This window comes from Geotrypetes seraphini, chromosome 5, assembly GCF_902459505.1.
Source record: "Geotrypetes seraphini chromosome 5, aGeoSer1.1, whole genome shotgun sequence".
NCBI classification, from domain to species: domain Eukaryota; kingdom Metazoa; phylum Chordata; class Amphibia; order Gymnophiona; family Dermophiidae; genus Geotrypetes; species Geotrypetes seraphini.
In genome coordinates this window covers 7257681-7284409 of record NC_047088.1, presented here as the reverse complement: position 1 = coordinate 7284409, position 26729 = coordinate 7257681, and the positions used below count along the sequence as shown (strand labels likewise).

At 47.0% G+C, this 26729-nt stretch overlaps 1 protein-coding gene across 1 annotated transcript in view; it reads right to left on the bottom strand.

The window, feature by feature from the left end:
• Window positions 1-15417: 15417 nt before the first annotated feature.
• The window catches only part of EFNB1 (ephrin B1), a 93797-nt gene continuing 82485 nt past the window's right edge, over window positions 15418-26729 (bottom strand). The window contains exons 4-5 of the mRNA XM_033945042.1: window positions 25278-25406; window positions 15418-21600 (exon numbers count right to left, since the gene is read on the bottom strand). Of these exons, the coding sequence (XP_033800933.1) occupies window positions 21209-21600; window positions 25278-25406 (521 nt within the window). The 3' untranslated portion in view covers window positions 15418-21208. The remainder of the gene's footprint in view (window positions 21601-25277; window positions 25407-26729) is intronic.

The window sequence follows — 26729 nt, the reverse complement described above, 5'->3', positions numbered from 1 at the left end:
TGGAAATCCTGTACACATATAATACTTGTATCTTGTACTATGTTCATCTTAGATTTACATTCTGATAATTCTAGTTATCTGTAGTTTGTTTATCATATCCTACTGTGTTCACCCTATCGTGTTCCTAGTGGGACCATTCCGCTATCTCCTCCATGTTAAGAGCATAAAACATAAGAATTGCCGCTGCTGGCTCAGACCAGTGGTCCATCGTGCCCAGCAGTCCGCTCTCTTAGGTCAAAGACCAGTGTCCTATATGAATCTAGCCTTACTTACGTATGTTATGTTCCCGTAGGAACTTATCCAACCTTGTCTTGAATCCCTGAAGGGTGTTTTCCCCTATAACAGCCTCTGGAAGAGCGTTCCAGATTTCTACCACTCTATGGGTGAAGAAGAACTTCCTTACGTTTGTACGGAATCTTTTCCCTTCCAACTTTAGCGAGTGCCCTCTCGTTCTCTTTACCTTGGAGAGGATGAACAACCTGTCTTTATCTACTAAGTCAATTCCCTTCAATATCTTGAATGTTTCAATCATGTTCCCTCTCAGTCTTCTCTTTTCAAGAGAGAAGAGGCCCAGTTTCTCTAATCTCTCACTGTATGGCAACTCCTCCAGCCCCTTAACCATTTTTGTCATTCTTCTCTGGACCCTTTTAAGTAGTACTATGTCCTTTTTCATGTACGGCGACCAGTGTTGGATGCAGTATTCCAGGTGGGGGTGTACCATTGCCCAGTATAATGGCATGATAACCTTTTCAGATGTGTTTGTGATTCCCTTCTTAATCATTAGTTAAAGTAGTCTGTGAAGAGGATGGTCTGTGAAAGACAGTTTTTGGAACATGGCTATATCTGATTGGGGCTGGGTAGGCGGAGGATGACGGAGAGATGCGCTGGCTGAATACACGGTGCTGTGATAAAAAGATTGCATCCTCCTTTACCTTAGCTGCACCTCGATGAGCAGTGACATCACTTAGGACCCATCCCATAAAGATGCAGGAGCTGCTTCTCCTAAAACTGTTGGCACATTTTCAGATGGAATGCCCTTGCCCAGGATAGGGGAGATGCCCTTAGGCACCTGGCTGATGGTAAATGCAGACCTGTAGCCAAGTATGCACATCTGCAAAATCGCTCCCAGATCCCTTCCCTCGTACTTTGTGGTGATTAGCATTTCAGACTGCCCTGTGGTTCAGTGTAAGGCACAATCCTGTAAGCACCTGTAACTGATCAGACAGGGAAAGTTTTGTTAGGGGTCGATCCTTCTTCTTGATTTTTATTTGACATTTTTGGAAGCGAAAAGTAGGAAAATGGCTGCCTGTATCGCTGTGCATTACAGGCAGCCCCAGCTGAAGCTCATTACTGTGATATTGACTAGTTCTGCTTGAAGGTATTGAGATAGATGACTTGAAATGGTCAAGGAAGGCAAGAGATGAGACTGACCAGCAGGCCTCCTTCTACAAGAAACCAAGCCCAAATTGCATAGGATGAAATTCATCTTTTTGTATGTAGCATGCAGCGAGGAAGCTCACTGGAGCACCCGCAAAAACCATGCCAGAGTGGGGGTGTCCAGGAGGTCACTGGGCACCAGCCATCAAGCTCCTCTATCAAATCACATCTTCTCTGATCACGGTTAATCCAGGCTGCAGACTTCAGAATGACAAACGCTGACCTCAGCTGAACCCTCCAAACCGTAAAGAATGGACCACTATGTGGCTTCAGGTGCCAACTTGCTCTTCTTTTTTCAGGACCAGCCAATTCAGTATCTTCCTGAGCAACCCCCACCCCCCACCCGCCCATAAAATCTTCTTTTTTTTTTCTCCTCTTATCAGGGTCTTCACTTCTCCCTCTCAGAGTATCCTCCTCCTCTGCTCCCCCCTCTCCCACCACAGCCTCAGAGATCCCCTCCCCTTCTCTTATGAAGAGATGGCTACAACCCTTCAGTCTCACCTGAGGGCTTTGATGGCTGTGTTGAGCTCTACTTTCTGGATAGAAGTGCTGCATGCTTAGGACTGTGGGGGGGACAGGGGTGGGGGTGGAGGGTTGGCATAGGATGAGTTTTTTCAGTATCTTTCTTAACTAGTGGATTAAAGAGAAGGCAGGGCCAGTGGATAGGGGCCATGGCCTCCCTCCAAATTGGTGGTGGCTCTGCTCCCCCACTGGCCATTAAATCGTTGGTGTGTATCACGTTCTTTCCTTCCCCCCCCCCCCCCCAGCAGGACTGTGCCGGCTCCCATCTCCCCCACACCTACCTCCTCCCCGGTGTTTGTTATTTTAAATCTTCGGGCAGTGTCAACGAGATCAGCGTGCTGCCATCGGCCGGCTCCAGAATCTTTCATTCAGCAGCAGCCGGCCTTTGCGGAAACAGGAAATTGCTGCTGATTGAAGACTTCTGGGACAGTTTAAAAAACAAAGGGCTAACCACTTTTTTTGGATCGCCAAATGCCATCGCTTTTTCTAGTTCATCAGGAAGCCATGTTAGAGCATCAGTCGCTCTACTAGTTAATATTAATGAGCTTATTTGCATGGTAGGATTGGGAACTGAGTGATCCTGCAGAAAACCATGCGGTGAGCCATTTTCTTAATCGGGTCAGCATATGTGATCGTCAATAACAACAATTGATGGCACATCTGGGCCCTACTATTTCACCCTTTTCCCACCCCCACGCTTCTTCAATTAATTGTCCACTGTTCCCCCTGTGGAATTAAACTTTTATTTGCAACTAGCACATTCTTGAAACTCTGCTCCTGACCTGCCGCTGTTGGAGATGTGATGCTGAAGGACCTTGGTCTAACTAAGCGTGGCTTAGTCTAGACCAGTGTTTTTCAACCTTTTTACACCTATGGACCTGCAGAAATAAAATAATTATTCTGTGGACCGGCGGTTGAAGAACACTGGGCTAAGTCATGGGCCAGACCCCGCCCATCTCTACCCAATTTCCACCCTAGACCCCGCTCCCATAATAGTACTAATTGCACCTTGCACATCCCGTGGCTCATCTTGAAGCCTTCCCTCTGACGTTGCAACGTCAGAGAGAAGGCTTCCGGTTCAGGCAGCCCATAGGAGCCACTGCCCGTGGCTTTGTGCACTGAATCAGTTAGGAAGATGGAGTTGGCTCAAAGATAACGCCGCATCGATTGCACCGTGGATCGGCGGTTGAAGAAAACTGTTTTGGGCCTGCTGCCCGTGCTGGCCTTGTGGACCAGCAGGAAATTTCTGTGGACCGGCACTGGCCCATGGACGGTGGTTGAAGAACACTGGTCTAGACTGCCATTTGCTTTCTGCTCTGGTTCTCTGTAAATTCCTACACTAGACCTTTGTGTCTTTTACCTGTTCCTTCCACTGCGCTCTGTATATGTGCCAAGCTGTTTTAAATTCAGTACAGTGAGCTGGTCTCCCCCGTTTCCACTGGGAGGTTATTTGTCTGTTTTAATTAGATTGTAAGCTCTATTGAGCAGGGATTGTCTCTTATATGTTTAATGTACAACACTGCTTATGATAAGTAGTAGTAGTTATTTGGGGACTTTCCATCATCCTCTTTGGTTCTTACTGGTCCTATAGTCCAACACCCAGGCCCCATGCCACATCTTTTCGCCAAGTTTTGAAACAATCCAGGGAGGCATCAAGATTCATCAGGCTTTTCTCCAACGCAGTCACGGTTGCTCACGCACATATTGGGTAAAACCAGGCTCTAAGGGGCCTTTGCTGAGATAGATGATTTTGTATTGAATTTTTACACTGCCTTTCCTTGACGTCTATTGGCAGCCTTGTGGCTGGGAGCCATCACTGCCTCATTCACGTTGCTTTTGATTTCATTCTGTCATCGATTCTCTCCTTACCATTGGGTAATTCAATTAGGCAAAACTCCGGTTAATAATGGATTTCTGCAAGACCAATTAAAGACAGAGATGTTTTACTATAACTCAAGTAGACTTAATTTGTTTTACAGACTGCTTGCTCCAGGCCAGTCTACAGATGTTGTTCCAGGTCTGGTTTTTGCCGTACTGGCTGCACTGGGAGTTGTAGTTTTTCATAGCTGTAAATCCAGGGCTGCTTTGCACTCTTTTAGGATGATTTGCCATCTAGCACTTTTTTTGCAGTGAAGTATTAGTGGCAGTACAGATTTTGCTTTCAGTGTTGTTCTGCATGTTGTCAGCCGCCTGCATGAAGAAGAATATGGTGCTGGGAAAAGATCCACACCGACCAGGACTGTAGCAGAGAGGACAAGAGCATTTTCAAGTCAGGGCAGGACCATGGAGATTGGAGACCTGTCACTAAACATGTCTTATAATGCAAGTGGAAAAATAGCCTAGCAGTTAGGGAAGCTGAGGGTTCAGTTCCCAGATACCCCACTACCCTTCCATGTGAGGCTAAAGAAGTCACTTCTTCTCCAAGGGCTTAGCTAAAACACAGATTGTAAGCCCTCTGAGGAAGGGACCTGCCTACTTACCTAAACTTGTGAAGGAGTAGCCCAGTGGTTAGAACAGTGGGTTTGATTCCCACTGTGGCTCCTTCTGACCCTAACCTTCCACTGTAAGCCCCCTAGGGACAGAATCATCATTAAATCCCTTCCCCTTTCCATTAAAAACCCCACAAAAAAACACCTCACCTTGAAAAGGTGAGCAATGAACTGGCTAGCCTTGAAGCAACAGCGCTGTGCAAACTTACCAACCTTATGGAAGGGAAAATCATGCCATCTTCGACTCCCCATCTCCCAACAAGTACAAGGGGGTGCTGAAAAGTTATCAACCCAACCAAGGAGGGAATGGCATGAAGTTTCTGTAACTCTGATGTCTGGTCACTGAAATACTACTCCACTGCAGCCATCGCTCAAAAATTGTCACCCTTTCAAACTCTTTATAAGGTTTGGAAACAGAAAATAGATGGAGCAAGATGACCCAATAAGGCTATTCTCTTTTTTTTTTTTTTTTTTTTTTTCTAGTTCAATAATTTTTATTAAGTATTTTAAAGGATACAAGAATCATTTAAAGTACATAGAAACAAAATAAAGCTTTCTGTATATAAAATATATAAATCTATGTTTAACTGTATAGGAGCAAAGGCTCCAGTTATTAAAAATGTATGTAAGGGATATATAAGATAAAGATGAGAGAGAGCAGTAAAGAAAAAGGAAAGAAAAATGAAAGAGAAAAGAGAGGAGAAGAAAAGGATAACAGGAGTGTCTAAGAAGATGAGCGTACATAGGAGTCTAAGAATGACCATGGAGATTTGTTGTATTTCAAGTTCATGCAGGTTCGGAATGTAACTCTCTTCTCATATGCATAGGATTCAAATCTATGATACATACTCAGAGAGTTCCACCAAAAGGTATAATCTAATAGCGAGGGTGATTTCCAATTTTTTAGAATGTGCATGAGAGCAGTCACCAACATGGTATCAATGAGTTTAGGTGGACAATTTGATTGTGTGAAACATGGGTGTTGAGAGCGAAGGATTACAATGTCTATAGAGATTTCTTCTGAGCAGTTAGTAATAGATTGTATGGTGTTCCAGACGTAGGTCCAAAAAGAACGGACTAGAGTACAATGAAATAACATATGATCAAGAGCTCCTTCCTCTTTCAAACAGTTCCAGCAAACAGAGTCTTGCTTTAAGTTAGCTTTCCACATGCGAAGTGGGGTCCATATTGCCTGCCACATAAGAAAGTACATTGATTGTGATACTCTAGAGGATAAAAGCGGACGATTTGTTGATGACCAGAAAAGCTCCCAATCAATGTCAGAAAGCGGAGTGGTAAGTATAGCGTCCCAGTGCTTCATAGAGTGAGGTGAAATTAAATAAGGCTATTCTTATGTTCTTCAGATCTGGTGAGTAGGGTGGATGGTCTATGCGTCAAAACCTCCAAGAGAACTCCTTTCCACAGCATCCCTCGCTTTTTTTCTTTCAATGCCTCCTGCAAGTTACAGTAGTATTTTTGGCCCCTTGGAAGATAGTCAGTCCTTACAACACCTTCCGGATTCCGAAACTATGGCCATGACCTTTCCTGCTGATTTTTGGGTCTTGAATTTTCTTGGCCTTAAGAACATAAGAATAGCCTTCCTGGGTCAGACCAATGGTCCATCAAGCCCAGTAGCCCGTTCTCACGGTGGCCAATCCAGGGCATTAGTACCTGGCCAAAACCCAAGGTGTAGAAATATTCCATGTTACCGATCCAGGGCAAGCAGTGGCTTCCCCCATTTCTTTTTCAAAAACAGACTATGGACTTTTCCTCCAGGAACTTGTCCAAACCCGTCTTGGAGAACCATAATTCACTCCTCCTTCTTACCACCAATCCTCCATTTCCCTCTTTTAACTCTATCTACCTAGATACTCTCACCTCAGCCTTCCTAGTCCCCTTCACTCTCCTCCCCCAGATTCTTATTCCAGCCTTTCACTAACTCTCCTCCCTCTAATGTCCCTTTCTCTACCCGTATCTCCGTACTTTCTTTCTCTTTCCACTCCCCCCTCCTCCCAACAGTTATATTCAGCTAACATTTTTCCTGGCCCACAGCCACCACAGAAGACATGAAATGCCCTGGACCCAAAGCTATGGCGGTGTCGCCAACACTTGACATAGAAAGAAAGTGTGTGGCTTTGCCTTATACCCATGAACCCATGTTCTAAGGTGTATCTACAACATTGTGCTCTCGAGTCAGAGGGATGGGATGTGGCAGTGTCACTTGAGCATGTGTAGTGCTGCTGATGCTGTAGGCGATGGGTCCCATGGAGGTGGGACTTGGGCATCATCGTTCTGCCAGCCATCAACCTTTCCCTTGAAAAACTGGCCAAGCAAGAACATTCCCAGAGATGAAAGCAACCTGTATTTAGTGATATTTTCTGAACTTCCTTTAGCAAATTCACTCGCTTTAGCTTGGATTAAGTGAACTAATGGGCACCCGAGAGTGAGTGGAGTTAGCTGCGGCTTCAGGCTGGATTCGTGTGTATTGATACCAGATCTGATCTGCTCCTTGGGCTGAGGATCCAGTGAGGTTGTTACTCTTTCTAGACCTCAAGCAAGACAAGATCTGAGGCTTTTTCCTCCTTGTTAAAAGTGTGTTGTCATGGTTGAAAAGAAGTGGAGGGGTGTATTCGATGTGGATCCAGGGGACCTCCCCACGCTCAGAACACCTGGCCTGAGCACCTAGTGCAGCCCTCAGGCCCAAACATTTGCTGTGTTGTGTGTCATATGGCGGAGTGCGTGTGTTATGGAGAAGTAGCTTAACATTAGGCAGATAGGAAAGTGCCTAGGGCAGCAGTTAGGGGGGGGGGGCAAGAGTAGCTGCAGTTAAAGCCTAATGATAGGTCCCTACAGGCAACGGAAGAAACATCAGCACCAATTACTTAAGAGATGGGGGACAGTTTCGGTCAGACGCACACAGCGCTGTACGTTGCATTAACCACAGAGCTTATGGTTTAATGAGACGGGAGAGACAAACAAATAGACAATTAGGTGGTTTTCAGGATCCTTTGGGAGGGAATCATGATTAATGAGTTTCATTATAAAAACCTGAGGGGGGGGGGACTGCAAGGCTCAAGTTTTGCCCTCACACCAGTCATAGTGTTAAGCGGTTCACACAGTTTATAGACAGGTGGAGTGGGGAGGGGGGCATAATTTTACCGAGAAGACAGTAGGAATTTTTAACAGCATTTTCAGCTAAAAGTCCATCCTTTATTTGAGCTAAGATGTGGCAGAACCCTATTTGTCCATTATTACAAATTTCCCCTCCGTTTGTTCTTGGCCCCTTTCCACATAGCGTAATGTGTGACTCGGTGGACCAGCACTCAATGGCCAGCAGGGTTATCTTCCCTCTGGTCCTCTGTGGGCCCCTCGACTGCCCAGTCCAACCATCTGCCACTCTTTCCAATTGCTTGATTTTCGCAGACACTGTTAGGAGAGGCCTAGTGTGTTCACTCTGCAGCTCCTCAGTATCTTTCCTACCTCTGCCTAGATTCTGCCCCGGGAACTCCATTCCTAGGGTAAGTCGCTCTTCTCCCTCCCTGTGTCAAATGCCTGGAACAACCTGTCGGACTCCGTCTCTGGCAATATTCAAGTCCAGGCTGAAGGCTCACTTTTTCGAAACTGCGTTGAAGTCTTCACCCTACCAATTTGTCATTTCCTCGGTAGCCCTCCACCCTCTCTATTTCCACTCCCATTGTCTTTCTCTACATGAGCAGCATATATTGGCTCACCATTTATGTACAGTGAGTCTTTCATAATTAGATTGTAAGCTCTTTCGAGAAGGGACCGTCTCTTGTGTGTTTAATGTACGGCACTAGGTGCATCTGGTAGCACTATAGAAATAATCAACAGGAGTAGTCCGGGTGGCCTAGTATTAGAGCAGGTTCCTCAGCACCCGGAGATGGTGGCTTTGACTCTGGCTTATGAGATCCCATCCTTCCCTTTTAAGGGTTAAAGGAGGTGCCAATCAGCCAGTTAACACTATCAGAGCTAAGTCAAAATCTAACCCAGGAGGTCACCCTAATAGAAATGATGCTATAATCTCTCCATTGCCCAGTGCTGGATATTTTTGGAGGGCTGGGGGCAGGGATGTCAAGATACCCAGATCCAGGCTGAAGACATTGAGCCCAGTCCTGCCTTTGAACTGCTGCAGGTCCCATAATGCACCAGAAAGGGGTAATCAGAAATCCAGGACCGTCTCAAAATCTCCAGCCTGGAACAGGATAACTTGGCATCTTGAGGGGGGAGGGGGGACAGGGAGACAGAGTATACTACAGCCAAGATAGAGAGAACAAGAAGGCACTCTCTAAAGGTAAAAGGGGACAGATTCTGTACAAGCATAAGGAAGTTCTTCACCCAGAGAGTGGTAGAAAACTGGAACGCTCTTCCGGAGTCTGTCATAGGTGAAAACACCCTCCAGGGATTCAAGACAAGGTTAGACAAGTTCCTGGTGAACCAGAACGTATGCAGGTAAGGCTAGACTCAATTAGGACACTGGTCTTTGACCTAACGGCCACCGTGGGAGCGGACTGCTGGGCACGATGGACCACTGGTCTGACCCAGCAGGGGCAAATCTTAGGTTCTTATGTTTGAACTGGCCTGGTTAGGTGCAGCAAGGCAAGGTGTGGTAGTGTCATAAGCTGAGCTACCAGAGGAGTTTTTAGGTAAACAAGTGTGCTACCTCCAGTGGCCTAGCGAGGGTGAGAGATGCCTGGGAAGGGGGGCGCTCCTCCTCTCCCTTGCTCCTTCCCCGACCCCCCTTCCGCACACACACCCCTCCTTTCCCCTTCATCGTGCTCTCTCTCTCTGACATCACTTCCTACGCACAGCACACAGAAGTGACATCAGTGGGAGACACGATGCAGTTGTGAGGAGCACGTTGATGTTGTTGCTTGCGGCAGTGAACTAGAGGTAGGGGGAAGGGAAGGGGGTGTGCACATGGCAAGGGGAGGAGTGAAAAGAGGCAGGGCAGAGGGGTGCCCCCCCCCATGGCACTGGCTACCTCAATCCGATTAATTTGTTGTAATTCTGCCCTCTTCATCTACGAAGTTGGCTAAACTTGTTGTAAATTTCCCTTTTCATCCGCCAAGTTTTGGCTACAGTTGTTGTAAATCCTATAAATTTGTTGTAAATCCACAAGTCTATGCGGATCCTAATCTAATTTAATGTAAACCGCCTAGAACTCACTGGGTATGGCGGTATATAAGAATAAAATTATTATTATTATTATTATTATCATGCACTAAGGCCCAAATTCTGTAACCAGCGCCTAAAGTTAGGTCCCTATTTCGGAGGCACCTTTCTAAATGGAACAATAAGCCCAATTAAGCTTTTTAATCAACACTAATTGAAACATAGGCCCCTATCAAGAAAGAGCGATTCTGTAACAAGGCACCTCTAAAAATTTAGGCGGCCTTCAAAAAATAGGTGCTATGCATGTTAGGCGTGGGTGTGGCTACGTGTTTGGCGCTTAAGTGCTCACATGGGTGCCTTTTAGTTGGGCCGCTCAGCGTGATTCACTAAACAGGGCCTACATCTTCTAGAATTTGCCCTTAAATGCTTAGTCCCCTGGGCCGGAGACCGGAGCTCTTTGCCAGCCTCCCGTTCTCTGTCCCAGGTCAGAGTTGTGGATGGGGGAGGGGGGGTTAGAAGGATTTTCTGTTAACAAGCCAAACCGAGCAGGTTTTTCCGTTCTGACAGCTGCTGAGATCCAAAGGAGCTGAGCAGGGTCAAGTGTTGCAGTTCTTGAACTGAGTGAAGGGGAGCCAAGAGCTAGTGCCTGTCCCCGTGAGCACGCTTGGAGTGAGGGGCTATCAACCATTGTGTGCATGAGAAAGTGAATTCTGGCCTGTAAGACCAACAGGACACCAATCAAAGTGGAGAGACAGACGAGCGGAGATTTTCTCAGGGTTGGGGTGTCCTTTCCAGCTCATTTTGATTACACTGACGCTGTGAAATTTTTCACAAGTCCACATCCCCCTTTAGTTTGCAAGCACCCAAATGTTTGAGCTGCACAGTGCTAACTGCCCGTCCCAACCACCTGGGCTTGAAACCGGCCGCCTTCTGGGTGCCAGTCCTGGGGGAAAAGTGGCTGCTTGAGCACGGCCACTAGTGATCTAGGAAGTGGTAATCAGTTTAACACCTCCAACCTTTCAGGACAGTTGGGTCCTGTTACCTTCATTCATTTTGTTTCTCTGTTCTCTCTGTACATAGAAGAAACCATCCTCATGTCACATCATCCCTAGTTAGCTCAAAACCACCACATTTGCAGTGAACCATCAGAGAACAGAACATTGTGCAAGGCAATTTGCACAATTACAGTGCTGGTGTGACAACGTGGGTGGCAGCTAGTCTTGGATTCCTATCGGATTTCTGGCTTTTGTATAAAACATTGGTCTCTAAGGAACACACCAGCAGAACCAGCCGAGCCCCCTGGAGACTGAAAACCTGGGTGATGGGGAGGGGGACATGGAGCCACCCACTCCCATTAGAGTTAGTAGAGCGATCTCCTGATGGCAATCCTGGGGTCTCCACTCTGTCCGAACGGTGCCCACACCACCAGGACCCACTAGCATCACTTCAGAAAGGAGTGTCTCAGCTGCCCCAGCTCAATCCAAGGAAAAGACAGGCACACTGATTACTTCCTGAGAAAGACAAATCTCTCTCTTCAAATGGAGGCCTCTGAGGCTGCAGGACAGGCTTCTATGGCATCATTCCTGTCCCCCAATTAGGCTCTTCTCCACTTCAAACAGGAGTTTTATTAGGCTGGAACTGGAGAATATTTAAGAAGCATTCCAACCCCCTCCCCCCCCCCATTTCCTCTTGAGGAACAACAACCATCTCTGAATAAAGTGAAGTTGCTTCGGGTGGAAAGGTTTCAAGATGGACAGTAGAGCTCAGATCTGAGATACCAGCATGGAAGTGTGTGGGGGAGGGTCCTCTCCATAGAAGCCAACTTCAGAAAATGATTGGGGGTACTCAACTCATAACTCACAACAAATGTCCCCTCATCCAGAAAAGGAAAACCAAAATATCTAAATGTCACAAGCAGGGCAGGTAATGTGGACGTATCAAAGGTTAGGCTCCTGCCAATCTCTCTTGCTCTCAATTCATGCCATTCATAACCCTTTTCTCCAACCCGTCCCTCCTCCCTCAGTCCATATACAGTACACTTTCCCCTAATAATTTTTCACACCCTAATTTCTTCTTCTTCCCCCTTGCTCTTCCTGGCCTATCTCCCCCTCCCCCGGCATAGGTATAATTTGATGTTTTATAGTTGGGGGCAGGGAGTTTAATAGCATTTCCCTAGATCTGCTTCTCCTTTCCCCTTGACCCAGCCTTCTATTTCCCTCCACTCGCCAGCTCCAATGACTGTCCTTTACCAACTGCTGTTCAATGCAGCTTTGGTTTACCCGTCCTTTTCCCAATTCCCACGCTCCTCTACAAATATTTGTAGATTTAACTCATCTTCATGACTTCCCATTGAGCACAGGCTCTCCCATTCCTATTTTCCAGGACTGGTTCTCTATCCCCTTTTGCAGCACTGCCCGTGGCATTCACAGATTCCAGGCCAACGCCCACCTTCTGCCAGCAGAGCCCACATCCGCCCCCTGCGCTCTGGAAGCCCAGCAAGGATCACAGCTTGAAACCACAAAGATTACATATTGACGGGAAGAATTCTTTTCAGCAGTCCACTCATACTAACCCCAGTGGCCAAGGAACATGCGTCCAGCTCAAGGAGCCAAGTTCAGCAAGAAAGCCAGGGAGCCACAGCAGAGGTTGTGAGGCAGCAGGTCCCTTCTTCCCCAGCTCCAATGCACTCAGTGGTCTCTTGCAGATGCTGGGCTACTTCTTCAGGCTCACATAGAAATGTTAGGGGCACAGGGCTACCTCCCGTGGCATGTAATGGGGGAAGGGAGCAGTATTACTCTCCGTTCTCCTTCCCCATATCGGAGGTTTCAAAAGGGAAACTTTCAGTTCATGCTCTTCCGTCCTACCACAGCCCCTTCCTTATTTAGCAAGGCTGGAAGAAGATAGCAGAAGCTACCCAACGCTTGCCCACTGATTCATGAGCTTGCTTAGTTGTGGGCAGAGACTTGAGATGATTGTGTTCCTGGTTTGAATCTATCTTGTTGCTTGTTATTTTTGTCTTCCTAGTCTCACTCCTGCCATTTCCACCCCTTAGTGCTTCTTCCCTGCAACCTCTCCCCCTCAGTTCCTCAGCCCATCTCACCCACTTCTCTTTGTACACAGCCCATGCCCCTTCCCCCTTTCACAGTCCCTCTCTCACTGCCTGTGTCTAAGTCTTTCCCTGTTTTCCCCGTGCTTCCATCAGCACTTATTCCCCTAGCTTTGTTATACGAAGCCGGCCTGGCCTACACTGCTGCTGTCTTCTGCTCCCTGCTATGAGCTAATTGCTCAGACATGCCTTAGCCAACCAATAGGCTGCAGGGGGAAGCCAGCAGCTTAGGAGACACTAACCTTTCCCCTGCAGCTTATTGGCTGGCTAAGGAGTGTCTGACCAATGGTGTCTCCTAAGCCTCTGGTCCTGCCTCCTTTGCAGCTTATTGGCTGGCAGACTAATCTGCTAGAGGGAGAGGCAGGAGGGGTAGCTGCAGAGACACAGCCTTATTTCCTGCTTTCCCCTGCAGCTTATTGGCTGGCTAAGGAGTGTCTGACCAATGGTGTCTCCTAAGCCACTGGTCCTGCCTCCTTTGCAGCTTATTGGCTGGCAGGCTAGAGAGAGAGGCAGGAGGGGTAGCTGCAGAGACACAGCCTTATTTCCTGCTTTCCCCTGCAGCTTATTGGCTGGCTAAGGAGTGTCTGACCAATGGTGTCTCCTAAGCCTCAGGTCCTGCCTCCTTTGCAGCTTATTGGCTGGCAGACCAATCTGCTAGAGGGAGAGGCAGGAGGGGTAGCTGCAGAGACACTGTCTTATTTCCTGGGTTCCCCTGCCGTTCTACATTGTAGAGATTTAGGCTCTGAGGTCTTGGAGGTGCTACTGAGCTACACCCTGTGGGGATCTCCCCTAAAGCACAGTGCCTCACCATGGCTGAGCTCCACCCAAAAGATCCCTTGCATTTCTGGGTCTTATGTTATCAACTGAATGGTACCTGGCTTTAGTATAAATTATGGAGGAGTGCTGGGAGAATATTACAGTTCAGGCACTGGGGGCCAAGTACTGGACGGGAGGTAACAGTAGCCACATCCATTACATTCAGGGACTCTGCAGCCTCTGCCATGAATTGACTGCAAGAAGGGGCTCAGCCCAGGGTCTCCGATCACCTGCATACATTCAAGTGCTGTCTGTTAGAGCTACCATATGGCTTGCGAAAGCAAAACCCAGATGTCTCAATCCGTCCTCCTTTTTCTCGAGTCATATGATAACCCTATTTTAACCACCTGTCCTGTTATGAAGAGTCCCTCTTGCTCCTGGCCACAGACTTCCAATTGATTCACTGTTTTTCTTTTACCAAGGATCCAGCTTTGATCTGTTTATGGACAAATGAAGTGGTTTAGCAGATTTTGAAATAAACATTTGCTGCTTCCAGAGTTAATGGGACATAAACCTCAGCCCCAATAATTCACCTTTCTATTCTGCACCCCCAGTTCCCAGCAAAGGCAAGGACATGGCTTGCTAAAAAGTGCGGCCACCAGTTAAAACTGCTGAAACAGCCCCTGGGAACTGGATCCAGATCCACTACATAACTACGGAACTGGCCTTTAAAATGCCCCTTCTTCAAACCATACAGCATAAGCTTTTCTTCCACCACCATCATCATGTCACAGTTAGCCCCAAATAAAGAAAAAGGACAATATAAGGCTCCGTTGCCCCCATGCATCACTGCAAAGAGAACAGTGGGTTCTTGCAGCAAACACAGCCTGGTTCTCCACAGGTAGGTTGCAGGCAGAACTTCAGGGGTGGAAAAAATGACCTGGAGTGTGGTCGGGCAAAGCAAAAGGTGGAAACTTGAATCACGTTCACAAATCTATAAATGTGAGCAGAGAAAGGTCCAGAAATACCAGACTGCACTATTGCAGAGGCTTTGACTTAAGGGCCCAGGTCTGAGCTAGGCTGCTGAGGTCACAGATAAGCTAAAGCACCACAGTAGGAATGGAACGGCATATGTGGGTTTTTTAATTAATTGCTGCCTGTCCTCTTATACCCTGTTTAGAGAATGGCCTGACAAGTTCTAAACAGATTTCCCAAATTATATCACTTTTGAAAAGTGCTTCACTTGAATGGGGTTTTTTTTCCCCTTAAGAGAGGAAAGCATTAATAAAAATACTACATGTATTTTTGTTAATCAAATAAGGAGCCAATGCTAGAAAAGGTGGGGCAATTTCTGCACATAAGCAGAAAAGTTTAGGGGTGAGCTAGCATGGCCATCCAGAGCCACAAGCCAGTAGGGTTTTCATTTATTTATTTAAAAATATATATACCGCCTATAATCCAAGCGGTTTCCACAATAAATATGGATGGGATCGATATGCACACAAGGTAGGATGTGCAAATCTCTCATGCATGGTCGTTGTGGAACTCTTGAAACCCCGACTGGGTTACAGCCCTCAAAGACAGGTTATCCAACTCTGGTCCTCAACGGCCAGAATCCAGTCAGGTTTTCCCCAATGAATATGCATTGAAAGCAGTGCATGCAAAGAGATCTCGTGCATATTCATTGGGGAAATCCTGACTGGATTCCTGCCCTCGAGGACCAGAGTTGCCCCATCCCTGCTCTAGAGCTTGGGTCTTCAGTTCTTGAGAGCTGCCACCAGGGCAGGTTTTCAGGAGCTCTCTTATGAATATGCATAAGGAAGATTGCCATGCCCGCTATCTGCAATGTATGCAGATCTTTCTCATATCTAGAAACCCAAGCCCGTATCAGCCTTCGGGGCACAAGGTTCTAGCGTCACACATCACCAGCAACAGCACCTCACACAGGCCATAAGGAAGCGGCCGAGCCACAGCTGTTTTCCATAGGAAAAAACTTTATTTAACATGGTATCAGGTCTCCAGCGTGGAGGTGTGGAAATCTATCCATCCATCCATCCACTAAACAGCCAGGATCTGCTAGTCAGGTAAAATGCGTCAAAATAAAACAAAGGAGGAAGACGCAAATACAACAGAATTATTGAAAAGACAATTTCTCTAGGCGATTTCTTACAAAACACTGTATTAGCCAGAATAATGAGAGATGTCCGGCCAGTGGCTCACCCCCTGAGAAGAGCTGCAGGTGGGGGCGTGGGAAGGGGTGCAACGCCGTGAGGTGGTGATGAGGATGTGACACAGAGGCGGGGAAGGGGCTTCCTGACTGCACCGTTAAAATATTCCTCCATCTAGGCTGGAAAGCGAAATTGAAAGCAATTGCAACCATTTTCTCAACTCAATTTTATTTCACTTATGCAAAGGCAGAGCAGAGATCTGCCAACAGGACAAGCAAAGCAGAAGGAACCTGCCACCCCATCAGCACAGCTGTCTGCTCACCCGGCGTAGAGGTCGTCCCCCTCCCCCCCAGGTGCGCAATGAGAAGTGCATCGTGTAGAGATGAATACATTCACAAGCAAATCCTTCCTAGAACCAGAACTTTATGAGATGCAGGTGGACAGGAACGTTGCATGGTTATCACTGCACGTCTGCCACTCCCTTTACCTCAGCCCTAAGAAAGGTGGACGTTGTTGAGCCACTCTTTTGTACTTGGGATGTCCCTTCTCCCACACCCTCCCAGTAACCGAGTCAAGGCCTCCAGCACTCATTAGCCACAACCATTCTCGGGGGAAAACCAGACACGCTTACACCTCCTCCATCCTGGGGCAACCTTGTTTGTTTTTTTATGCTGTTTATTTTTCTTTAATTTTTTGCTTTTTTATATTTTCTACGAAAAAGCAACCAGAAAATAATTCAGAGTCTATACAAAACATCTTTACAGTATTTCTTCCAAAAAAAGGTCTCATATTTACATAAATTCTCCCCAAAATAATTGTAATCTCAACACTGTCAAGAAATAAGAGCAGAGGAAAAACCTTCCATTTCGATCGTAAGAGTACAAGGGGCAGGAAGGGCAGGGCTCGATCTCCCTTTTCACATATGTACAGGGGTTTCTCTGGGGTAGACAGCATTAACATTATAGGAATTGTGTGCTTCAGGAACAATGCAATTAACAGGGGGGGGGGGGGGTGCCATGTAAAAAAGCCAAATTCTACAGCTTACAGGGGAGTGCAAAGATCCATCTGCCCTCGTCTTCCTTAATAGCCGTGAACCTTGGCAAAACCTGGCCTGAAGCTTCACCTCCCTAAGGCAGAGTATCAGATTGGCAGGCTTAGTGGACACGTGTATACAGAACGCTATTTTCCATTCCCCCCCCCCCCCCCCAACACCTTTCAGCACCAGTCTGAGTTTAGGATCTGCGCCATGTCCTGCCCACCACACAGAGAGATATGGCCTGCACCTTTCCTTCATATCCATCCCCCCCTCCCCCCCCGTTAATGCAGAACCTATTAGTAGCCTCAGCATCCATCACCCACTTGCAAAGCCTGCTCCTGCCACGCAGCCACCTTGGCTTTTCAGCCAAGGCTAGCACTAGAGAATAACACGGGGACAAATTTGTCCCCTTCCCTGCGGAATTCATTTTCCCATCCCTGCAGGCTCTGTCCTCATCTGCACAAGCCTCAAACACTTTCAAATCATAAGTGCTCGAGGTTAATGCGGTAAAGGAATGTGGCAGAGACCAGGAAACTGAGTTCCTACAGGGAAGAAATTGTCCCCGAGTCATTCTCTCCTGTGTCAGAAAATGAAGCGTCTAATGCCTTGATCAGCATCCTTTGCTTTTAAGGGCCATTAGAGTGAAATCCAAGGCTTCCAAGCCACAGCAGTTCCCCTGGTGGCCCTGGCTAAGGGGGAGGAATCTGACAATTTGTACCACACAGTAGTAGAGGGTGGATGACCCAGCTGCTGTTCTTGTCCCTCTGTGCTTCACAGATGGACGTAGATGATTCTGGTTCAAGGCTGTAACAGCTTGAAAATACCAAAACTGCCTTGCAGAAACGCTCCAGCATCATTTTATGACAGGACACCTGGGGCCAATTGTGGACCTACTTTATAAAGTCACATAGATGTCCGTATGTTACTGTCCACCCCCTCCCCCCTCGCAGCCAAAATTTCAGATGACTTGGGAGCAGATGCAAATAGCTGCATACAGTACACATGTAATTCGGGCCTGGACTCTGCTCCAAATCCAACTCATTCTGGTCATTGCCCACACTTACAAGGGGGAGAGAATTCCTAGAAGATCAGGCCCAGAAGAAGCAGAGCCCGGAGCTCAGGAAGAAGCAGTCCATCCCCGGTCCAATACAAGAAAACACCCAAACACCAGCTACTATAGCAGAAGTCGAACTGGGCACACAAGTAGGAAGAATTCTAATCTAGAAGAAATGCACATGAAGTTTAAAAATGATTTTTACTGCCTTAGCATCATTTTAAAATGTGAACCTATAGCACCAGCCTACTTTTTAAGGGCGTTTGATAAAGCATGAATGCAGAGGGCGCTGTGTGCTGGAGGGGCAGGAATCAATGAGACAAACCAGCTCTCATTTATTTAACAAGTCTTGGCGAGATGCTGAATTAAAGAGCAAAGTTGCTGACTGGTCCATATGCTTGTTCTCAAAGGACTGGCTACTGGCACTTGAGAAGGTCACACACACTCAGTATTAAGTGGTCACTCCTGCTGACAAAAAGGTATCTACCAAGCTGCCACACTGTTGATGAAACAAGCCAACTTGACCACAGATGTCAACACTGCTTTGGGAACCAGTCTGTCAGCACCGAGACCTTTTGATTCTGTTTTGTCAGAACGGATGAAAAAAAACAGGATCATTGTTCTCTTAGGCTTCCGTGACTGGCGTCATGATGGTTGCAATTGTCCGGGTCTTGCCGCGTCTGGGTAGGCAACAGAGATAGCAATAACTTCAATGGAGATCAAGAGCTCTCCATTAGCAAAGCATGGCAACCACTCATCCAAAAGAAATTTAGCACAAAATGAACTGGGGCCGAGGACAAACACTTTCTTCCTCCCTCTCAAAGTCTCCAATCCTCTCCTCCTGCCAGAATTTTAAATATTGTGCCTATGGACTTTTTCCACCAGAATTTAATAATTGTGACCAATGTTCTTTCCCTCCACAATGCAAATTTATGACCAATTAACTTTCCCATCAAAATTCAAATTCAGGACCAACAAACTTTTCTGCCTCAATCAAGTTTGACGACCCCCATGGTATAAAAATACAAACTGCAAACCTCACAACACACCCTGAAGACAACCACTGCATAATTGCTGAAACTTCGGTTCTACCTACCCAGACGTGGCGAGACCCGGAAAACTGCAACAATCATAGGATCATTGTTTTGATCAGAAGCCAATGTGGAAAGTGCAATACAGCCTGGATAGAGTCATCTCCAGCACTCAAGAGTCCATAGAAGGATATGGGGTTTCTAGAGATGAAGGGATTCTGCGTCTCAAGTATCTGGAGCAAGGAGATGCCAGGACAGAGATCGAGAACACACAGGAGCAATGCTGTTCTATTAGGACATTGTTCCTGCGGAGAAAGTAACATTTGGATTTCCTCAAACACCCATCCTGGGCCAAATCTGGTCTCAATGAATTTAATTTGAACCTAAAACTTTCAAGCAGCTAATAGGAGTAGAGGGCCGGACCAGAGCAGTTGTTGCAGCTAGAACAAACTATTGGACCATGTGCATTTTGATCCTAGGAGAGTATTTTGAAAAAGCCAGAACCAGATCCAGTCCAACTTTTTCAGCTACTGGGATTGAATCGCCAGCAAAAACCCCACATTGCATAGCAGATGCTACAGGGCTAAGGTGATCGATCAAGCTTAGAAGGACAAATCAGATAGAGAACCTGGGAGGAGCAACCCAGCTAGACCCATCTGGGATCCCAGGTGCTTAGCCCAGACTTTGAAGCCTGTTAACCAATTCCCAAACCTTTCCCCTCTCAACCAGGCTATTTATGGCTTATGTAGAACCAGTGAAGGGCAGCAGAACTGATTCCCCCCCCCCACCCCAGGCAGCCTCATGTCCCCCCTGCATTCAGATTTCCCTAAGCAAAGGAGGGCTGCATCTTCCCATCAGTCACAGGGCAAACCAGTACAGACACAGCTCATCCCAACAGGAAATCATCCAGATCGCCAGCCCTCGCCCAATGCTTCAGATCACCCCCTGCTTTTGGACTTGAGGCTTGGGTGGAAACGGTTTATCTAGACCAAGCAAAAAAAAGGGTCTAAGTGCCCACCCCGTCCCCAGAGTCTACCAGGATAGAGCCCTCTGCAAGTGCTTCCTAGCCCAGCTGTGCTTCTGAAGGGGGGAGCTGAACCTACCCCTCTACCAACACGAATTAGAAGAGGAAAAGGCTGCAGTGGACACAGGGGTAAGTTCAGGTTTTTTTCAAAGGAGTGCCTGAGCGGAACAGGGCTTCAGTTACCCTTAATTCATAAGTACCAAAAATGTTTTAAAAACAAGCAGTGCATGACCCTAAAGTCCAAATCAGTTTCTTTTAAACTACAACCTTATTGTTCAACTGCCTAAAACAAGGATCTTTTCCCATGTTGATGCATAGCTAGTTTGGTCTTGCAAAGGTAGTTAACATTTCCCCAGACCCTTTGCTGCTTTCTTCCATCTGCTGAGATCCTGAGCGCCATCGCACATGGGCGAGAGCTGAGACCAGTTCTGCTCACTGAGAAACTGTGCACCATCTTATTGCTACAGCTGTGCAAGCCGACAAAGCCCCCTAGCAGCCCCTTTACTCGCCTGTAAGAGACGTTAACCCAGGGCTCTCTCCACACCCTTCCTCCCCAGCCTCTAGCGCTTCCCTCATCATGATGTACTGACTGTTAAACGCTTATCTGAAGCCAGGCAGAACGCCCAAGGTGTGTCCTCATACCAAGGGACAGCGTGTGCAAAACTGGGGATTTCATTTATTGCAGTAGAAAACACACTAGCTTTTCTGTGAGTTGGGCAAGGGCAAAGAGAGGATGTGGTGTATCTGTGGAGGTTGTTCTACTTAATCCAGGGTGAGGTATGCTTGGCAGGGGCCAAGTCTGAAGGACAAGATCTAGAACAGATGCAAAGTCTAGAAAGTTTAAAATAACACAACTTGATTAAAAAATAAAAACAGAATCATGACCAATTACAACAAATTCCTCCCCAAACCAAAAGCCTGTGGTTTGTCCACCATGATCGAAAGGACCTGGGAGAAAACGTCATAACAGCCAGCCAAGTTTTATGACAGGTTCCAAGAAGCCAACCCCAGGGCCTGCGCTTAGAGTCCTTCAGAAGCAGGCCCGACGTGGTCGCTCTCCGACTTTGTGCTCAAGTCCCCACTCCGCTAGATAGAGTCAAAAGGGCAAGGGAGCAGGGCCTCCATCCAGGGTGCCGAGGTTATAAGAAACCCAAACTGTAAGACTAAATATAAAGGAAAAAGTTATCCATCACAAGTTCCCACCAGTTATCCACCAAAACACCAGCAGAACTCTGGGGCCTTGGGAACTTCCGCTTCTCAGAAGGCACACTGTGTCGGGTCTGTCTCATTAAGCAGACCTCAAATCCAGCAATATGGACCAGGAAAACTCCACAGTGCTGTTAGCAAGCGGGCCTGAAATCCAGCCGTAGAGCCCGGCAAACTGGGCAGTACTGTCCCACTTCCTGCGTGGCCCTTGGGCAGGGGGAAAGGAGATGGTTGGCGGGGAGATCCTCACACTTTGTAGTAGATGTTGGCAGGGCTCTGTGGGGGCATTTCCTGCACAATATAGACCGGGTGCCCGTAGTCTCCGCTCACCTTCTCGTAGTGGGGGCAGTAGTTGTTCTCTGTAGTCCGTAAGGGGATGATGATATCGCTGGGCTCAGAGCCGGCGTTCCCGCTGCACTTGGGACTGGCCAGCGTGCTGAGGGAGAGCGCCGTTGCTCGCTGCTGCGTGTGCTTCCGGTGACGTTTGCGGATCTTGATGAGCAGGACGATGAGGAAGATGATGATGAGGATAAAGATGACACAACCTGCGCCGATCGCTGCAAAGACAGCTACCTTGGAGCTGAAGAACCCGTCTGTGCTGCTCCCTGGCTGGTTTTTCCCATCCTGGTTAATGGTGTCTGGAAACAGAGAAAACAGTCAGGTGTAGCAGCCTGAGAAATATTTATCATCCCCCCCCCCCAATCTCTCCTTCCCCAAGACATCACATTCACCTCCTAAGCAGCGGTGCTGAAAGGCATGTGCAGCGCTGTGCATTTTGATATTTATAGGCAGTCCCTGCTCAGAAGAGCTTACAATCTAACCTGGACAGGCACAACATAGGGCTGGGGATGCAGAATCCAAAGTGAAAGGAGTTAGGAGTTGAACACACTCAAAGGGAAATTTCAAGGTGATGCTAGGAAGTACTTCTTCACCGAAAGGGTGGTCGATCATTGGAACGAGCTACCTCAGCAGGTGATTGAGGCCAACAGCGTGTCAGATTTTAAGAGAAAATGGGATATTCACGTGGGATCTATAGGGAAGTAAAAGTCAGGGAGTGGGTCATTGGTATGGGCAGACTCGATGGGCTGTGGCCCTTTTCTGCCGTCAATTTCTATGTTTCTATGTAAAGAGGTGGGCTTTTAACTGGTCCTTGGAACACTGCCAATGACGGAGCCTGCTGTAGAGATTAAGGCGTAGGAAGGCAGAAGGGACGGAGCCGAAGGGAAGGGCACAGATAGGAGGGACTTACCAGCTGAGTGGAGCTCACAGGGGGGGGGGGAATAAGTGAAGAGAGATAGCAGGAACTAGTGGTGCCATGCTGGGGATAGCCCCCTGCCACCAAGCTGTGCTGGGATGGTTTTTGCATGTGGGTAAATTTAGAAATCCTATGAAAAGTAGAGATCTGACCCTGGCCACACGGGAGATTCTTGAAAAACAAAGCGAGTGTCTCAGGGCTATAGACATTGCTGTGAGTAGGGGGAGGATTTGGGATTTAGTTCACTTCTTTTTCATTAGTAGTGCAAGATGAGTTATAGGTCTTTTCCTGTCCCTACAGTAAGTTTGTATTTGAGGACAGGGAAGGTTAGGAGTCTTGAGATTGAACCCTGGTTTCCTGGTTCTTAGCCTCTCCTCTCCCTCAGTGCAGAACAGTGAGGTGACAATGTCCGAGGGGCCTGTAACTCCTCAGTGTTCCAGAGGCCCCATCTGCCACCCGTTCCAGTTCCCTACTCACATGACAGGCTACAAGCACAGTGTCTAGAGGCCAAATCAGCAGCACATCAAAATCTACTTCTCTCTGGGGCTTGTTCCACCCCAGCCGAAACATTTTTGCAGTCACTAACGTAGGACAACCTGAGGAACCTTCTGGTCCCCTACAGTCACCACAGGTCCCGTCTGTAGCGCTTATGGCTCCAGCCTAGCCTCTTCAAGCAGCCTGCAGGTGACAGAGGACACCGCAGTGTGCACTACACACCATAGACAGAGCCACTGGAGTGGAGGAACTGACTACTCGAAAGGGTCCAGAGAAGAGCGACTAAAATGGTTAAGGGGGTGGAGGAGTTGACGTACAGCGAGAGATTAGAGAAACTGGGCCTCTTCTCCCTCGAACAGAGGAGATTGAGAGGGGACATGATCGAAACATTCAAGGCACTGAAGGGAATAGACTTAGTAGATAAAGGCAGGTTGTTCACCCTCTCCAAGGTAGAGAGAACAAGAGGGCATTCTTTAAAGTTGAAAGGGGATAGATTCCATACAAACGTAAGGAAGTTCTTCTTCACCCAGAGAGTGGTGGAAAACTGGAATGCTCCTCCGGAGTCTGTTATAGGGGAAAACACCCTCCAGGGATTCAAGACAAAGTTGGACAAGTTCCTGCTCAACTGGAAAGTATGCAGGTGAGGCTGGGCTCATTTGAGCACTGGTCTTTGACCTGGGGGCCGCCGCGTGATTGGACTGCTGGGCACGATGGACCACTGGTCTGACCCAGCAGCAAAAAATTCTTATGTTCTTACTAGTGCTTTAGTGCAGTGGACCCAGATCCTGGGGAACTAGGTTTTAGTCTCACTATGGCTTCTTGCGACACCCTGGATAACTTATCTAACCAGTCACTGCCCCAGGTACAAAAGACACCTTAGATTCTGAACTCATTAGGCACAAAGGACCTGCATATGAGATGTCTAGTTGCATGACAGAAATGATAAGTGAATCCAGGTTATACAGGGTCTAGGCATAATTGTTTTTAGCTACGTTTCCAACAGAGCCTCACCCGTAGAGCTGCTGCCTCTGCACCCACAGGTTGTGGGATCAAATCCCAGTGCTGCTCCTTGTGACCCTGGGCAAGTCACTTAATCCTCCAGCGCCCTCCGCTTTGAAATGCCAAAGCCACAAAAAGGCAGTATACAAGTCCTCATTCCCTTCACCTCTCCTGGATTAGGGATGAAGACAATGTAAGGGAGAACTCTGAATTGCTGGGGGTGGGGGGGAGTGGAAGAACAAGATATGTATTCTACCCCCCTCAACCAATTAACTGAAACCTCAGGTAATCACAATTGGGAGCTCCCAGGTATAGATCTCACTGGTCACTACAGGACACAAAGCTCTGAAGGATGCAAGAAACCAGGAGAGAGAAAACAATTCGAAACACAGAGCCAGAGAGCACAGCTCGTTTCTCTGAGATTGGCTAGCACTGGGAGCGAAGGGATATTTTATTCAGAATAGAGTGAGCTCGGGGGGGGAGGGGGGAGCGATCAGGCTGCAGTGGAAATGTATTACAGTAGCTCCTCTCATCCTGAACCTCTAAAAGTCTCTTTCCAGCTGTCCAGGGACTCATCCAGTTTGCAGCTCTGAAGGGGACAAGTCATGAGGGGAAGAAGGAGTGAGAGTCACTAAAGAGCTGGAGATGATAGAAATAAATAAAACAAAAATCCCCAAAAATATTACATGAGAATTATCGGGAAATATTTGGGCCTAGACCAAAGATCCAAATAGGATAATGAAAGGAGGTAAGTAAAGCCTTCTTTAGACATAAAACAGAGGAAATACTTAAGAGAAGGAGGGTCTGTATTTACAGAAGGGGAAACTGAGCCTGAGGCAGAAGATGGTGGAATAAATACTTGAAGCATTTACATGAGTGAGTACAGATAATACTGGGAGACCTGACCAGGTACATCCAGGATACGGGAAGATACATATGAAAATACATATCTGTGGAAGAACCAGGGTCAGAAAACCCCGACTTGCATGGAGCAAGAGCAGAAATGGCACTAGGCAGAACTGAGGGGAACAGTCCCGACCGAAGGCTGCGGGCTGGCATGGTCAGGATGGAAGAAGAAGGAGTAAGAGCCTACAGCACAGCCGAGGGATTTCCTAGTGCAAAAAGGACGGTGGCCCCGGCTGGAGCAATGGAGACAGGTAAACTTGTGTTGCTGAAGGCTGGGAGATCTCCTCAGACACAACAGGGAGGGTGGGGGGTAGGTATGGTCCTTATTGACAACATTTATTCTGTACATCCACCAGGCTCCAGAGCCTTAGATAGGGGCTGGTGTTCCAGGCGTATGAAGCCCTGAGAGGCACCTTTATGACATGTTCGAGAGGATCCAGGTTCCATGACAATAGTTTTATCTATTTTATTTACAGAATCTTTGCCAAAAAGGATGGCAACTATGCAGTTAACAAAACATTTAAAATCAGCAGAGGGTTTAAAAACAAAACAAAATGTAAGAGAAACCATAGACAGGAAGATAGTAAAAAAAGGAAGACTAGGAAGAGAAAGTGAAACAGATGATCTCCTCAGTCCAGATGTCCAGTCTGTTGCGCTTACCTGTCTTGCCAGGGATGTTCACCACAGGGAACTGGTTACGAGGGTTGACAGTGGCTATCTTCATTGTGTTGTCAGCTTCTTTATTTGGCCGGCTTGTGGTCACTGGCTCTGGCACTATTGCATTTGGATCTGCAAGATGAGAAAAGGAGTGACATATTGGAAAGCATTCTAGAAAGTTCTCTTTGCAGTGTTCCTGCTACTTCCAGGCCCTTTATTGCTTTCATCTCCCTTCCTCAGACGCTCTACTGCTGAGAAAACTGCGAGACTATTATAACAGGCTTCTTACCATGAACCTAAAAGGAACCTCAGACAGTCCTAAAGGACTCAGGTCACTGAATTCAGAGACCGTGTCCTATAGAAATGTGTGACACCACCCTGTGGACTGTTCTCAAAGACAGAAAGACATGTGCGGAGACATCTTCACGTCATGAAGACCATCACCTTGTGCTCTAGGGGAAGACAATATCCACCCAGCTTCTACAAAATGATCTGAAACTTGCTCTGGGAATAAACTATCAGCAGAACCAAGGAGGAAGATGACAAAATGTACACACTTTGAAATTCTTCAGGCCTCAAACAAAGGCCACATATTAACTGAGCTGCAATTGGCGGGCTTTACCACCCCAGAAGTCCACCACATCTATCTGGAACCTTGCTAATCCACTGAGGCTGGTGGCATCTTACACATTCACTCTTCAGAAGAGAGATTCATTCTCTTCAATGCAGCATGAAGTGGACCAGGCCCGTGGAAGTTCAGGCCTCAAATTTGGTTACTTAGTTCAGGGAAGGAACTTAAGAGGTGGAAGCGTAGATACAGATCGACACACATCTCTCAAGTTTCTTTCCTGAACGTCAATGTAATAACACTAAACATTTGCATATTTTTCTGGTTTTATATTACATGTGTAAATCTCCTGTAATCTGATGCACATAGAAGCTACCACATGTACAAAGTTAATAAAGAAACAAATTATAATCAAATCTATACATTTTTAATGTCATCCATTCTCCATGCAGACCCTTAATTAATGAAAATCTTTACTGAATAAATAAGTCTTCAACTGATGAGGAAAAGTAATATAAACAAAACCATTTCAAATTAATGATGCTTGATATGAAAACAGATTAATGGGTTTCTACAGGGTAAATCCTGTGCTGATGAGAAGTGTGGTAATAGTTATTTGCTGCCCTCAAAGACTTAGAGATGAGAGAGCTGCACAAAAATGGGGATTCCTGCAGGAGTGTAGTCCCGAATGAGGCTTGGAACACTCAGTGATTAGTAGCGGAGGGCTGTGAGCAAGCAAATAATAGTGTCGACGGGTTAGATTCTATTGGGTATGGGTGAAATTTATGACCCCATGCATCTCTCTATTAGAGATCCCTAGAAGAGAGAAAAGATGACTTTCAGGACTTAAAATCGTTTATAGAGCAGGTAAATCAATTTCAACTCAT